Raw genomic sequence first — 15,599 nt, forward strand, 5'->3', positions numbered from 1 at the left:
TCTTTCTACCTGCCACTTCAAACACCTACCAGGACACCTTTGAGTGAGTGACATTTCCAAAGCCAAATACAAACATTTGGTAAGAGATGTTATCAGTTAAAAAAAAAAAACTCTTTGAAATGTGTTTTGCTGCTTTGGACCGTATTGGTGTTATGTACACAAGTGTAGTATCCCAGCATGCTTGGCGTTACCTTGCATGTGCACTGTCCTGTCCTGTCTGAGCAGGAACAGACGTCCCGTTCAGCATCGCAGGTCTCGGCGGCAGTGCCGGCCACTATGCAGTTGCAAGCGAGGCACTGTGGGAAATCACGGAAGCCCACTTTGCACTCGTTGCACTTCTCGCCGGTGAACTGCTCCCGGCAGAAGCAGCAGCCTGTGTTCGCGTTGCACTGCAGGGTCAGCGAGCCCACCACATTGCACTCACAAGCCTGGAGGAGAGAAGTGGAGAGTGGGCACATCTCACAATGGTTGTCTGACTGGAGAGATACTAAAACAACTGCTTGCAACCAAGAGATTTCAGGTTCAAATCCATTGTGATAAATTCCTTCAAATGCTAGTTGTATAAATGTATGAACAGTCATAAGCAAAATGTAGGCCATATACATTTTCCTAGCATAATGGCAATAGTAATACAATATAATATTATTAATACACTCATATAAGGCAATTGGATATCATGACAAGCATCGCAGAAAAATGTACTGTTTCACAGCAATTAATTAATATGACTGATAACGATTATGCTGTCTATAAGTGTGGAAAACTGTGTTGGAACACAAACCAGAAACACAACAGAATAAACAGTATTACGACAACATGAAAAGTGACTATAGCTGGTCCTCACCCAAGGCATGCAAGTCTGTCAATATTTTTTCCCCAATTAATTTTTTTTGTTGTCTTTTCATCGTGGAACAGTTACTTGATGCTTTATTTTCATGTTAAATCCAATGTTTGTTTATTCAGTTTAAACAACACAGCATGTTTCGTAAATCTGGAGAATTTAAGCATGATCATCTTGTGAGGAAGAGAGGGGTGAGAGGGGTTCACCTTGCAGCCGGTGATGATGTCGTGACCCCAGTAATTGGGTGCGCATTTGTCGCACCTCTCGCCCAGTGTGTTGGGGGGGCAGATGCACTGTCCCGTACTGGAATCGCAGTTATTCCCAACATGGGCACATTGGCATGCTGGAAAAGAAGAGCATTTTATTTACGCCAACTTTGTTTGCTCATAAACTCCACCTACTCAAAGTATTATTCAATTCAATAAGCAATTTCAAAGTCATAGTGTGTGTGTGTGTGTTTGTGTGATTGCAGTACGTGTGTGTTTGAATGTGTGTCACTGCAACTACAGCTCTGAGTGCTGCTACAAAATTAGGAGGGGTGAAAGGTGCAGTGCGGCTGTGCCTACGTGTGCACCCGCCCTCCTGGAAGCCAAAGTGACCGGGCGAGCACCGGTCGCACTTCTGTCCCGTCACCCCGGGCTGGCACCGGCACTGCCCCGTCTCGTCACAGTCAAAGGACTTGGACCCGAAGGAGTTGCAGTTGCAGGGGACGCACCCGCGGGCTGGCTGCATGTTATAGGTGGAGGGCTGCAAATGAGAGAGTCCACGGGGGTCACACACTGTCCAGAATGTGTGCTGAACAACAACAGCAAAAACACGCGTGATGCACCTAGTTCCCGGATAACTTTCCCCGAAGATCACAACATTGCTGCGTGCAAAAATGAAACCGGCAAATGTACATCTATCCAGCTTTCCTCTTCCAAAAATGGCAATTATATTCAGATATGGAAACATGGCTATCCAGATTTGTCCTTAAAAAGTCATTGAGGATGCATTGTTAATGGGTTACATACTAAAGATGCTAATATTTGTAGATCATAGATCATAATATTTGTATTAGTCCATTTTTCATACAACACAAAATGCATGCATATTATAAATGATTACGGATATCACTTCACCAAAAAAGCGCTAGTAATACAAATATTTACATCCCATACGCTCAGTATTCCATTGCTCTTTATTAATTTATATTAAAATGCCTGACTTACAGACTTTTAAAATGTTCAGTTCTATCTTATTTAAACTGATTACATTTGTACTGTACTGTGGGTGATGGACTGCAATTTACATTTCCCATTTCAGATGCAGCAACATGTTGTGAATAACAAAACGGGTATTTAAACATTAACAGCCAAGAAAGAAAGCCGTGAGAGACAGATGGTCTGATATGAATCTGATTATATAAGAAACCAGATGCGCCTCCTCCGTAATCTGCATTATTCTCCCATTAACAACGTGAAGATTGTCTTGGCACGGGTCCAAGCTCGCGGGCCGTCTCTGCAGCCGGCGAACCACCGCCACCGCGTCTCAACAGGAGGCTGCATGTACACGAACACGTCTGAAGTGACAACACCTGCCACCAGGTCAGTGACAGCAAGTTGGCGCCTACGGAGAGACCAGGTGCGGCAATAAGAATGTAGAGCCGGGGGGAGACACATCTGGGGAGGCGACAACACGGGTTCTTGGTCACACACAACATGCATGGAGAATAGTATGCAGAATGTGATCTGCACTGTGTCTTTGTATTAGTGAGCAGAGCACACAGATTGTAGTCCCTGACACCTGTCCTGTTTTGGGGTCCATATAAAACTCTGTTCCTCACTGCCTCCTGTCCGGTTTGGCTGTTCTCTTTCAGCGGAACCAAATAAAGACGCTAATTAGTTTTCTGTTGTTCATTAATACACGCTAAGGATCATCATATTAAAAACAAAGGTTGCATGAATTAGGCCAAACCTGGGCATTTACTTTGTACTTTTACCACATCGTGTGCTAACTGTGGTGTTGTAATGAAGTGTCTCTTTTATTTTCCTGGCTTTAAATTCTCGCAAATGCTGTAAAATGAACTATATTTGATTGAAATGCTGCATTTGAACAAAACTGAACAAAATCATTTTAGGTTTGGCTATACTGCATACATTAGCTGTACTAGATACATTTGCTGACATTTTCACGTACCAAGAACCTTCATTCTGCTGTGCAGTGCAGGGAATAAATAGTCCCTTGGTGTGGGTTAAAGCAGTGTATTTATGGACCTTCCAGTACTTCTTGACTGCAGCCAAAGTCTGATCCAAATTAATGTCTGTTAAAATTATACCTACTGCCATGTTAAATGTAAATGTAATGCCATGTAAATGTAATGCCTATGCATTCTCCATGCCCGCTGTGTCCCCTACTTGCTCACCACACAATGGTGGTCCAAAAAGAACATTGCACTTATTAAAATTTTCTTGATTGTGCAACCAATCACTGCAAAATTGAGAGGACTCAAACCTCATGAGCAAAATGTCAGACAATATAGCCATAAAAACAGGTAAATAATATATGGACAACTCTCTGCTAAAACATTAATGCATCTGTATGGGAATTTTAGAAATACTTATTTAAAGCTGGTACATACCATCTCACAATTCAGGGAATTTTAGCGAAAATGTTGAATATTTTATTGTGCTATTTTCTTTCTTGATTAAAATATTTATTGTGATATAAATCATAGATATCATACTTAAATCATCTTCAAGATAAATGATATCTTTCATTGAGGGTAGTCAGTGATCTGCACTGTGCTGTAATATTGACATTTTTAGCTATACTGATAAATACACACATGTACACACACAAAACATGTGGTAAGGAAAAATATTTTGTTTCTTAGACTAAGCACTCATCTCATAGCTAGGCATGAATTTGCTGTCTAATAAAATCTAATACTTTCAGAGAAGGAAGCAAGCTGCCCAAGAAACACGTAATGAAATCCAATTCCCTCATAATATAGCATGCTCATGATTAATACTTTCTATGCACAAAAACCTTGATATAATAAAAATGATCCGGTTAAAAGGAGAAAAAATTGGGATCAAGCTCAGCATTAGTCAATTGAATGTGACAGTTCTATTAATGCTAATGAAATAATCATTTTGTATAAGGGATGAAATGGGCAGCATTACTCAATAAAGAGGTATAACGAAGGGCCTCCTTGATTAGAGGGCTATTAAATAATCATTAACATGAAGAGGTTAACAATGCTTCTTGATAAATACAGCACTTAAAAGCCACATGGATTACATTTCCATGGATTACTATTACAGCTCTGCAATTCTTTCTCCCTCTTCACAAACCAAACCATTTTCACTCTTTCAAAACCAAACCGTGTAATGCCTAATATATGTGATTTTGGCACCACTAGCCCCTTTACAGTATATGTGATTTACTCAACACTGATTCAATCCATTTGATGGTGGACCGTGTCACCTATGTAACATACATACTATTCCAACCTTCATTAAAATGAACATAGATAAACAGATTTTTTTTATTCACTCTCATAACTAGAGGTGATTTAAAACACATTTCAGACTTCTGTTGGTCTATATCAGGCATGAACAATCTAAAGAAGTAAGCAGCAAAAAAAAAAAAAAAACAGAAACCAAAGCAGAAACCAGAGTGTTAGAGAACACTCCTGGTGTGAGATCAGCCAGATTGTCAGGGCAGATGAATGGATCAGGGTGTGAGGGGTTCAGCGTGTCTGGCAGGTCAGTGCACCACGGTTTCGGGGTATGTGTGTCAGCATGTCAGGACTGAGAGGGAGCTGGATAAACAGGATACAGTCTGGGCCTTGTCTCTTTCGCACGCTGTGGTTTAACCCCTGTAGATAATGTCTTAAATGTGCTTGTGGTTTACTCCTGCAGGGTACATCTCACACATTGACTGTGGTTTTACCCGTACTGGTCAGGTCTCACACACATGCTGTGGTTTTACCCGTATTGGTCAGGTCTCACATACATGCTGTGGTTTTACCCGTATTGGTCAGGTCTCACATACATGCTGTGGTTTTTACCCCTGTGGGAGCGGGTCTCACACACATGCTGTGGTTTTTACCCCCGTGGGGTCAGGTCTCACACACATGCTGTGCTTTTTACCCCCGTGGGGGCAGGCCTCACACACATGCTGTGCTTTTTACCCCTGTGGGGCGGTACGCTCCTCTGGGACAGCCCCCGGTCCTGCTGCTGGAGCCCCAGCGATGCAGCGGGACCTGCTGAACCGGCCTGCGCGTCTCCCTGCGGTCGTACCCCTGCTGCCCCAAGTCGCAGCGCCGGCCCAGGAAGCCGGGTTTACAGATACAGCGGCCCTCCAGGTCACAGCGCTGGGACATGGACCCTACGGGACTGCAGGCGCACGGCTTGCAAACCTGCTGCTCTGCGTCCCACCAGCAATTGGGCTTCACATATCACACGGGGAACAGGAAGTCAGAGACACCACGAAGGAAAGCTCCTCTAAATTGAATGTTAGCTCAGTAAAGCATCAGTAATCACACTGTGGTCCCCATACATTATATCTCCATCCTTACCACAACACCTAAACATAGTAACACACAAATAAAGCCTTCTGTTCCAAACATACAATTTCCTATTATTGATGTAATCACACAACTGATGATGTAGATAGTGTTGGCTCTTCACAGCTGTTAAAGACTTAAAGAATTGTGTGGGTCAATTCAAATGGATCTGACCTTTATGAGATGAAGAGAGGGAAATGGTCCCTTTGTACTATCCAAAATACAATAGCACAGTAAAGATCTGGCTGATGTGTGACACTGCGTTTACCCACCATGCATTCGTCGCACTGCCGGCCGACCACGTGCTGCCGACACTGGCACTGGCCCGTCTGCTGGTTGCACACCTCCGACATGGATCCATTGCTGTGACACATGCATGCTGGGAATGAAAGAAAAATGTGTAACTGCAAAGTAAAAAAAGTAAATGCACAAGTAAACTGTAAAGTTTCTCTTTATATCAAGGAGACTCATTTGGCCCCTGAAAAACAATAATCATGTAATACCACCACGGTATACCAGCATTTATGCTAGATAGCTTGAAATTTGCGAAGTGTGCAGGGTAGTTAGAGAGATGAAGTATGTGAAGTATGTGAACTGTGAAGCATGTATGGCCTTTGCTGATTCAGTTTAGATGCAGATGAGTCCTGCTCTCATTGTCTTTGTACAGTGAATTCAGTGCTTGCAGTGTTGAGAATTTTTGCATTAGGGTCAGCCCTGTGATACAGGGCTACAGACCATCCTCTACAAGTATCATCTGTACAGTGCACCAAGAGAGACCAAAGCCTTCATTTTATTTTACCTTTACAACAGCTTTTCTCTGTCTCTGGTAATGGATTCTTCTCTCTTGTCTAAAGTTAAGAGTGATAATCAACTTGCATTTAATCCAACTAAGTTTTTCTGTCATTGTGTGGACTTTTTTTCTCTTGCTCATAACATTTCAACCGCCCCTCGGGTTCCCTGTGTGCTAACATGTCCTCCTATCGTTTTAATCACTTTGCACTGTTTGATTGGGAAATGCTCACTAAAAGAGAGGCTTTTTCTCCAGCAGATTTCATTAAAAAAGAACAATATGCATCACTATGGAGGACCAGCAGGGCGATTCAGAACCATTTTACTCCCACAGAGGACTAAACGTAGATGAACGTCCTATGAAATCTTGCCATCTGTGGTGGCATTGCTCAGCTCTGCTTAGCCAGCGTGGCTCCATGGGTAAATGAAGAGGCTTGTAAATGATTCATTTGTCCTGGCTGTCACAGTGGTGGAGAAAAAAAATCAAACTTCTCTGTCAAAGTAAATTGTTCAACTGACATCAGTAAAGTGGTTTACATTGGTCATTATCTGTAGATCATTATTGTCACAGATCCACGTCAAGGTGATTCACAACATGGTATAGTTTACAGTCTGTGAGGAGCTGATAATTGTGGTTGTTTTTCCATCTATTTGTATTCTTACTTAGTTAATACCTATCACCCTCATAGACGCATCAATTACACTGGGGTAGTCTAAGAAATATAGTGTCACTTTTTACCCACCTCTGTAACTGTAGGTCTGTGTGACACTTTTCTGAATGTTTTCCTGGAGAATTTTACTGTAATTTTACTGTATTACAGCACATCTCAGGCCTAGGGCTTTGGTTTATCATTCTGCCATCTGACAGGGTCAGAGTTGCACGTAGACAAAAGAAAATCTCTACTTGGTAAAGAATAAACAAAAAAACCTTTAAAATGAAAATGAAAATTAATTTAAAAATTGTACCATAAACTATAATATGCTTCTAATGAAAAACAGAACACACTGTATTTTAGTAGCCATATTGGTTTATTTATGTTCATCATCCTCTCAACTTGCATGCATGTATTAATTTGCCACTAAGCACATAAATCTGTAAATCACTGGAGTAACATGTGATGCAGCACGTAGCATGGTGAAACCGATGGTCCTTTGCCAAAGTAACATCCAAATCAGCGCAAACCTTGATAAGCTATCAAGTAAGGTACTCTGAGGGAGTCAGGAACACCAGTCTTGGTGGGGTAGAGATCTCTCTACGTGGCTCTGATAAAATTCAGAACTCTGGTTGTATCCTACTGTGCAGTAATAAGAATAGCACCCTTGTACAATCTATTATCACACCCTACACTCCTGCCAGACCACTCTGCTCCATTACCTATGGTTGCTTAGTTGTTTCTTTCTGGCACTGTCTCTCATCTTGATCACATCTATTCTCTATCCTTGCCCCATTTGATGAAATGACCTCCCCACAAGTGTCAGAGAACCCACCTGTTCAGACTACACGTTGACCCCCCAAAATCCGACCCCTTCCCATCCTGACATCATGGTAAAAGCTTTGCGTGGTAAAACTAATGGTGGTTTAAGCATTGATGGCTAAAGTCTGGTCACAGTATTTTTTGAGTTTTTGCAATGACAAAAAGCTCAGCAGTACACACTATCCCATAAGAGAAAAATTTCAGTGATGGCATTAACAGTATAACCATATGATTCAATCATATGTTAAAAAGTAAACTAAGTAATTCATCCCCAGGAAAGGCTTTAAACTGTTAAGTAAAGACTTCTGGGTAGCACTTCTGCATGAATGAAAGCTTTTGTAAGATAGTAGTAAGTATGTTATTATACATTTACTCACTGTGACAGTGTACTCTTATTAAAGCCTTTGTGAGACAGTAATAAGTATGTTATTACATTACTCACGCTGACAGTTTTTGGCAATGATGGCATCCCCGAAGAAGCCGTCAGCACAGGTCTCACAGGCCTCGCCTCCATATCCCTCCCTGCACCGCAGACACGTGCCCGTCACAGGGTCACAGCTGCGTGACGCCGTGCTGTCCAGGTTCCCGTTGCACTGGCATGGCTGGCAGCTTCCCCCCGGCTCCGTGGGACGTCCGAAGAAACCATTAGAGCACCTGCGGTGGTGTCAGCAGTGCGGTCAGGAAAGGGTTAAAAGCCACTCACGAGGAGGAACATCTGTAGTTCATGAGAAACATCCTGACTGACCCAAATCTCTGCTCTCAAATTTCCTCTGTCATTCACACTGTAGTTTTCAAAAGCAGCAAAAGCTGTTATCCCCACACAACTTTAATAGTTACCAGTTGTAAAAATGAGCATATTGGCCAAACTATTTAGTCATAAACACAAAAACTTTCACAGTGTGTACTTATCAGGCGAAAAAGAGCTGTTACCCTGGGAAGTCAAAACAAAGAGGTACATTTCGAAAAAGCAAAAGCACATGAAGTCACCCGCCCAGCTCCTGACTCTTATCTTTACCCCTCTCCCCTATATCTCTCCTCTGAAATGAGTTATGTTCGGCGCTGATAAAGATATACATTTTATCTAGTGAATCCTTGTTAAATGGTTCCTACAATCCTTATCTACATTCAGCCGTTGTATCTGCATGATAGTAAATGAGAAATGTAATCACTGTGTATCATGCGGAGCGGATTCCTTTAGTTGGCAGAGATGTATTAATTGAATATGTTATTGCTTCTGACTGTCTTATGCGAGAGTACACCGTTCGTGTGGAACAGCGAGTACGTGTCTGTAATTCCATTTCAGTCTTCAATCAGGCGCCTCGCGGAGAGACGCGGCTAATGCTGATATCGTGGTTGAACATGGCTTCCGCCTAAATGGAGTGTCAAGGTCCCTTACTGTCCTGCTGTTCGTGGAATGGACTGCGAGAAAAAACTACTTAAACTAGCAGAGGAATGAATATGGACATCGGAAAGGGAGGTGATAATGACTGTCTTTCATGTGTGTCTCAATCAGCAAATTTCATATACATGTGAGGAGCCCATAAGGCACACACGGGCATCTCAAAGCGAAAGCCATCGCACGTCTCACTGTGAGTATTTAAATGGGCCAAGACGAAGGCAGAGAAGGCAGGGTGCTTTGGTGTTGATACATCGTATCTGAAGCCCGTAACATTCCATAAAATAAAGACAACAGAAAAACATTTGAATATGTGTACATGTGCACACTCTTTTTGGTGGTGCAAAATATGAGAAAACAAAACACAGCCAGGGCAAACTGCATATAAATCCACCACACACACACACACACACACACACACACACACACACACACACACACACACACAGACACTAGGCACACAGAAAACCCCCGACTCACACAATGTCAGCTCACACGCAAAAGCCCCCCACATGCCGTTGGATTGTCTAGCTCCACGACAGACTGGCTGACCCAGTGAACAGGCGAGCTATTCTTAACCATAGCCCAGCAGCCAGCACACATGCATGCAGCCTAAAGACCCACACACAGACAGACAGGAAGGAGAGCTGTCTGTGTGATGTGTCCGACCAGGTGCCTATCCCCTCTACATCATCATATCGTATATCATATCCTCAAAGCACAAACTGCTCCTCTTCCAACAGGAAACATTTTAGGCCCACTAACATACTGGCTGGCCTCCCGGTTCCACAGATATCGAATGTTGACGCTTATTCGGAGCCAAATGAAACATAAACTCTGGATTTGAGACTGAGAGCAGATCCGCATCACATCCATCTGCAGTGCCAAAAAATGTAGCTATTGGATCTGGAGTAAAGCCCAATCTATCATGTAGGGTGAAACTTCAATGCATTTTCACCTGCCTAGGGCCAGTGTCTCCTTCCTTAAGATTCCTTCCCAAAGAATCCTTGTTTACCAGTAACTCAGGGCCTCACTGACTGCAGTTAATCTTGGCCTCTTTCGCCACCAGAAGGTCTTTAAAGCCACTTTTAGCACAAGCCAGCAACTGTTCCAAGAACTGTGATCCTTTGATCTGAAATTTCTGAAGAGACAGACGCTATCTAAACCCTCCTGGAGTCTGCTCTGTTCCTGCCCCATTATAAAGTGAGATCCTGCTCTCTTCATGTCCCCTTTTAAAATGATATCCTGCTCTTCTCCTGATCTTCAGGTAGTCCCACTTTTTTGTCTTTGTCTCTGCCCTTCACCCTGTCTGTCAGAATCTCCAAGGGAAAGCTCCGCCCAGGATGATGAATGGGAGGGCCTACTCTGCCTCACAGAGCTCTCCTCTGTGCATCTCGTTGGGATTAAATGATCTTCCTTCTCCACCTGCCTGGAGTTAATGAGAGTCAGGGTGTGAGCGCCCTGCCACCAGCCTGTGCCGAGAGACCCTGATGCTGTCTGTGTCCATCTGCCAGGGGGGTGGGGGAAAGGGCCTGGAGAGAGGGGCACTGTCACCCTCTTGGCATTGTGCTCACTGTAGTCTCCTCTACAGTGATGGCCCAGCCACTAACACACACATACACACATTGAAACACTCTCTCTCTCTCTATCTCTCTCTTTCTCTCCCTCTCTCTTTATTTCTCTCTCTCAAACATACACACACACACACACACACACACACACAAAATCTAAAACTGACCAAATATCCCTAACAAACACATGTCAAAGCAAATATGTTTACGCCTAACCATTAAGTTGAAGTCTTTTCACATATTGATGAACAGTGATTTAGCCTAAATGTGAGAGGTTTATACACAGCAGTGTGTCTCTGAGACTCAACTCCATCCTCAGACGGTGAGAAGAGGGAGTGGGAGGAGGGCTGAGCACTCACCTGTCACAGCGTGGTCCCACGTATCCCACCTGGCACCGGTCACAGACCACCTCCCCTCTGCTGTCCACGTGGCAGGTGGGGCTGAAACTATGTTGTTTTTGAGCGAAGGCGGACGCGAGAAAAAGAAGCAGAGAGAAGTGGATCAGGCCCATTCTTCTCTCTGGCAACGCAACATCAATGTGTGAAACAAGCAGCCACCGGTGCCGCTGGTCCCAAAGATAGCGCCGGGGGGGTGGGGTCAGGTTCCTGCCCCCCAATGGCAGGGCGGCTATTTCAGACGACACTGGATCCTGAGAGCCGGGGTGGCTCTATCCCCACGGAATGCGGGAAAGAGTCTTTCTTTAGCTGATGGCCCTGCGGCCGGGTCAGAGGAATGTTCAGCTGCTCCTGCCCCCGGGCGCACCACCCCGCTCTGACCACCGGGGGGATTACTGCCCATTTTCAGTGCTCCACTGGAGCGATTGTTTGCCCGAGGCTCAGAAGTCACCGACAGGCACGCGGTGCAGCCAAAAAACAAGGCCACAGAGGGCTGTTACCAAAAATACTTTGTTTGAAGTCTCAGAGTGTTTCATCAGAGAGGAAATAATGACAACAACCTCAATGGTAATGTGATAACACTTGATATGAAGATGACAACAAAATTATACTATGACCATTTTTGCTCTGTAAAAAGCAGTTTGGCGTCTGTAAAAAGATCATGGGTCATAGCGGCTAATGACTGTAACATGTCGGCTTACTTATTGGAGGGGCTCAGCAGTGGACAGGCACAGGGCTGGCAGTCATTGGCTGTCCCCTTGGTAGCGTCACCATAGAAACCAGGGGCACAGATGTCACAGTGAGGGCCGGCAGTGTGGTCTGTGCAGCCCTGTGAACAGGGGACAAAAGTCCACTTTACTCCCAGAGACAAGGGCAAGCCTCTGCTTTACACAGGAAATATGTGCTTTCACCTTTAAAAACACAAACTACAGACAAAGATAGGGTAGATGAAGACAGGATATACACAGATGTAGTTTGGCAATAAAGTGCCTGATAAAGCACAATTTAATGAATAAAAATGTTTTTTTAATGAATAATCAATTGCAAGGCACATTATGTACACGTGAATCTGCCTTTCATAAATTGTGCTGTCACTGATGTCTCTCTAATTAAGAGCAAGCAAGTTTAAGAAAAATATTTCCGCTAACGAGAAATACAAGTTTTATTTTAACAAACCAGATGTTGCGTATATAAAAATGCACACCATATGCTCCAATAATGACATTTCTTTCATTAAGTGACATTTCAAGTCATATTCATACCATTGAAGTGATGTCAAATTACAATGAAGTTTTGCATGTCAAATGTTGTTTAAGAATGCTAAATAGGCAGATGAGACTGAAAACCCCTGTGTCACTAAATTAAATGTAATAGATTTTCCCCACAAAGTGGCATTAACCCAAACTCCGTTAATGAAATGAGGACTGTTTTTTTTTCTTTTTTTTATAAGCTCCACGCCTCGTCAGGCCTAATGAAGCCTAAGCGCTCTTGAGTCAATTGCTGATGTCTGCTCAGCATAATTAGCCACATGGAGAAGATTGTTTATGAAGAGGAGTGACGTGATCTCGGCTCCATCGCCGCGCACTTCATGAGGAAGGCCTGCCACTTGGCTACTAATTGCCTTCTAAACCATTTCCCGCCTGTCACAAAATAAATTATGAATGCCTTCATGAATGCTGAGCATATCTCACAGGGCAAGGTGATAGCTGGCCTCATCTCCTAATCACTGAACCAATTCCAAACACTCGCTAACTCTGGGTAAGAGGCCAGGGACCCCTCCTATGGGGCAGTCACTGGCAATTGACTGCATTCCATATCCATTAAAAGGCCTCCTACGATGCTTCTCTAAAATCCAAAAAAAAAAAAAACAATTTTAAAATTTAAATTTAATTCCACATGCAAAATCCCCTCTAAGATCACACTGTTTGCCATGTCCTTCTTGTTGTCCTTCGTGTTCTTGGTATATTCAAGCATTTTTCCCCAGGTTTGGAAAGCTGGAGTGGGACGTGTGGGGGAATGGGAGGAGTTAGTTAGTGTGCTCCAGACACCTAGAGTGAGGTAGTGGGTAACTGAGTGCCTGTGTGTGTGTATGTGTGTGTATATGTGTATGTGTGTGTGGGTGTGTGTGTGTGTGCAGGCAGAGTGGGTGTGGAGTAGTGAGTAGCATATTTGTGGGCATTGAAGGTGGGGGGGGCGAATGGGCGAATGGGGGCAGCAGGCTAGTGGGCAGTGTGGGTGGGGGGGGCAGGTTACACAGCTGGAGCAGGCCCGAGACCACATCACTCAGCTGGGGATCAGACTGGAACAACGTGCCAGGGGAATCTCTGCAGCTCTGAGCTGCCGGCCCCAGACTTTAAAGAGAAATTCAACACAAAAAGACAAAATAAAATAAAATAAAAAAAAAACATTATGAAAAGAGGCAGAGGCACCTCAGTTTTCACTTTGCAAATTCAAATTAGGAATAATTACATAATATTTGTCATTTATAAAGGAACTGTGTCACTTCTGTTTGTCCAGCTATGACCTTGGCTGACACACCGTGCTGAAATGGTTTCATCTTGCTCATGTTTTAATGGCAAATATAATTAAAACTTGTCAGTGGGAAGAATTCATGCAAATCTAAAATGCTTTAGAAATCCAATAGCACTTAGTGCCCAGCTATAACCTGCCCCAGCAATGCTGCCAAAAGCAGACAGCAGGGGAGAGAACTGCAACACAGAGCTCACCTGCCCACAGAAATACTGCAGACGGGAGACGCTCAAACAGATAACAAATGTAAAATCCAGGCAGAAGTGAAGATATCAGATTGATAAATGATTTTGCTTGACTTCACCTGCTTGGAACGGGTGGAGTACAGGTTCTACAAATGCCCAAGCAACCCCAAAATGATACTCGTGGACTTTACCAAGCAGTGGCCAGTGATGTCATCACAAAGCGTCGCGTGGCCGTGGCAGTGACAGGGCTCACACACTCCTTTAAACAATGTGCTGTTAACCCTTCGGTACCCTGAGGCACACGTCTGCAACAGGAAAGAGAAAGGAAGCCTGAGAAATCAAGTTATGATCAATAGAAAAAATAAACAAATGCACAAATGCAGACTGACTATTTCTAAGGAGATAGACACAAGAAAACAAACCTATTTTTAGTAAACAAAATTTAGAGCCTAATTGCACTCATATCTCATACAGTAAATCCTCCAAAGGTAAAACTACTGCATCTCCAGTAGGCAAATAAGTGCTTCGATTTCAAGTTTCAAGAATGGAGGAATAGATTAAAGAAGAGAATGTGGGCAGAAAAAAAGAGAGATTCAGAAATGGCAGTCAAGGGCACATGATAGAGTTGTCAGAATAGAGTAAAGACTAATCAAAAGGACAGGGCAGGGGTTTTGGCTGTCATGGGACATTCAGATTTTACGCAGATGCGGACATATTTTACATCTGTCTGTCATATAGCTAAAACAGGCAAGCATGTTCTATTTTTGACAGTTGCAGAGGATACATTGTCCTTTACTTAAAACTCCTAGCCCAACCCACCTTTAACCTCACTGGTCATATATTTAACTTCCTTGAAATTCTTTTCTTGTCTGGAAAAAGAGTGTACAGTGTGGGTCAGTAGAGAAGCTGCTGCTAAAACAGAGACCTCCAAAAATGGATCGCAGAGGCGGATTGGAATGGATTGGAGGCACCCTGCGGTTTATGACTGCCATGATAATAATGATCCTAACACACACTAATACAAAACTGCTGTTAAAGAGACAGCCCATATTCTCAATGAACTATTCAGTAATGGAATAACTGCATAAGGGGATTCACTGGCCATTGGGTGCAGTATGTCTCTACTTTCAATATCATCTTTTGGGTCCTAAAAATATAAATGTGTTTAAATGTGTTTAAAATGTAACTACAATCCTATTTATTACGATATGTTGATATTGCTAATGGTAATATAGCCCATACAGTTCAGTATTCTGAACTTTGAATGGATCTGGGAACCCCACCTATAACGGGCCTCCAGGTTTTTTTTTTTTTGAAGACCTCTCTTTGGTACAGTGTGGTATTGATTGCCCAATCAAATGTAGTGTTTCTTGTAAGTGTTTCCATGGGAAGGTTGTATGAAATAAATCAAACAAGAATCAAACAAGGAATCAAATCAATCAAAATATTTGTATCAAATACTCTGACTCTGACTCTGACTCTTGACTATCACTTGAAATATTTTCACTACACAGAGAAACGGGAGTATGATGGAGTATATGGAGTATGACAATAATGATTTAACATCTACTCCCAGCCATTTTCCTTTACTGACCTTGTTGTTACCAAAGAATGTAACCCTGTCATGTTGCTGCGGAGAGTAAAAGAGTGGAAAAGACAAGAGGGAAAAAAGTTAGAAGGTACAGTAAGAATGCAGGATAGAAAAGAAGCATAACATGAGAAGTGAAGCACGGAATTATTGCAGTTTCTCCATTCACTTAAAAACCCTGCAGAACCTGGAATAGGGCTAAAGTACTGGACAAGAGTTATGGAGGAAGGTTTCTTGTGTCGTCAAGATGTTTTTGACAATTAAACGTGTCAGTT

At 43.1% G+C, this 15,599-nt stretch overlaps 1 protein-coding gene across 6 annotated transcripts in view; it reads right to left on the bottom strand.

Annotated features, from left to right (window-relative positions):
* Window positions 1-15,599, bottom strand: part of lama2 (laminin, alpha 2) — a 102,239-nt gene that overhangs the window by 36,037 nt on the left and 50,603 nt on the right. For 5 of the 6 annotated variants that reach the window (XM_036549512.1, XM_036549511.1, XM_036549510.1 and 2 more), the window contains exons 10-18: window positions 13,928-14,041; window positions 11,724-11,851; window positions 10,987-11,073; window positions 8,103-8,314; window positions 5,669-5,775; window positions 5,022-5,279; window positions 1,408-1,588; window positions 1,048-1,184; window positions 192-428 (exon numbers count right to left, since the gene is read on the bottom strand). In XM_036549512.1, the coding sequence (XP_036405405.1) occupies window positions 192-428; window positions 1,048-1,184; window positions 1,408-1,588; window positions 5,022-5,279; window positions 5,669-5,775; window positions 8,103-8,314; window positions 10,987-11,073; window positions 11,724-11,851; window positions 13,928-14,041 (1,461 nt within the window). The remainder of the gene's footprint in view (window positions 1-191; window positions 429-1,047; window positions 1,185-1,407; window positions 1,589-5,021; window positions 5,280-5,668; window positions 5,776-8,102; window positions 8,315-10,986; window positions 11,074-11,723; window positions 11,852-13,927; window positions 14,042-15,599) is intronic. The other variant, XM_036549514.1, reaches the window with a different exon arrangement.

The sequence above is a fragment of the Megalops cyprinoides genome, chromosome 17 (assembly GCF_013368585.1).
Source record: "Megalops cyprinoides isolate fMegCyp1 chromosome 17, fMegCyp1.pri, whole genome shotgun sequence".
In the NCBI taxonomy this organism is placed as follows: Eukaryota; Metazoa; Chordata; class Actinopteri; order Elopiformes; family Megalopidae; genus Megalops; species Megalops cyprinoides.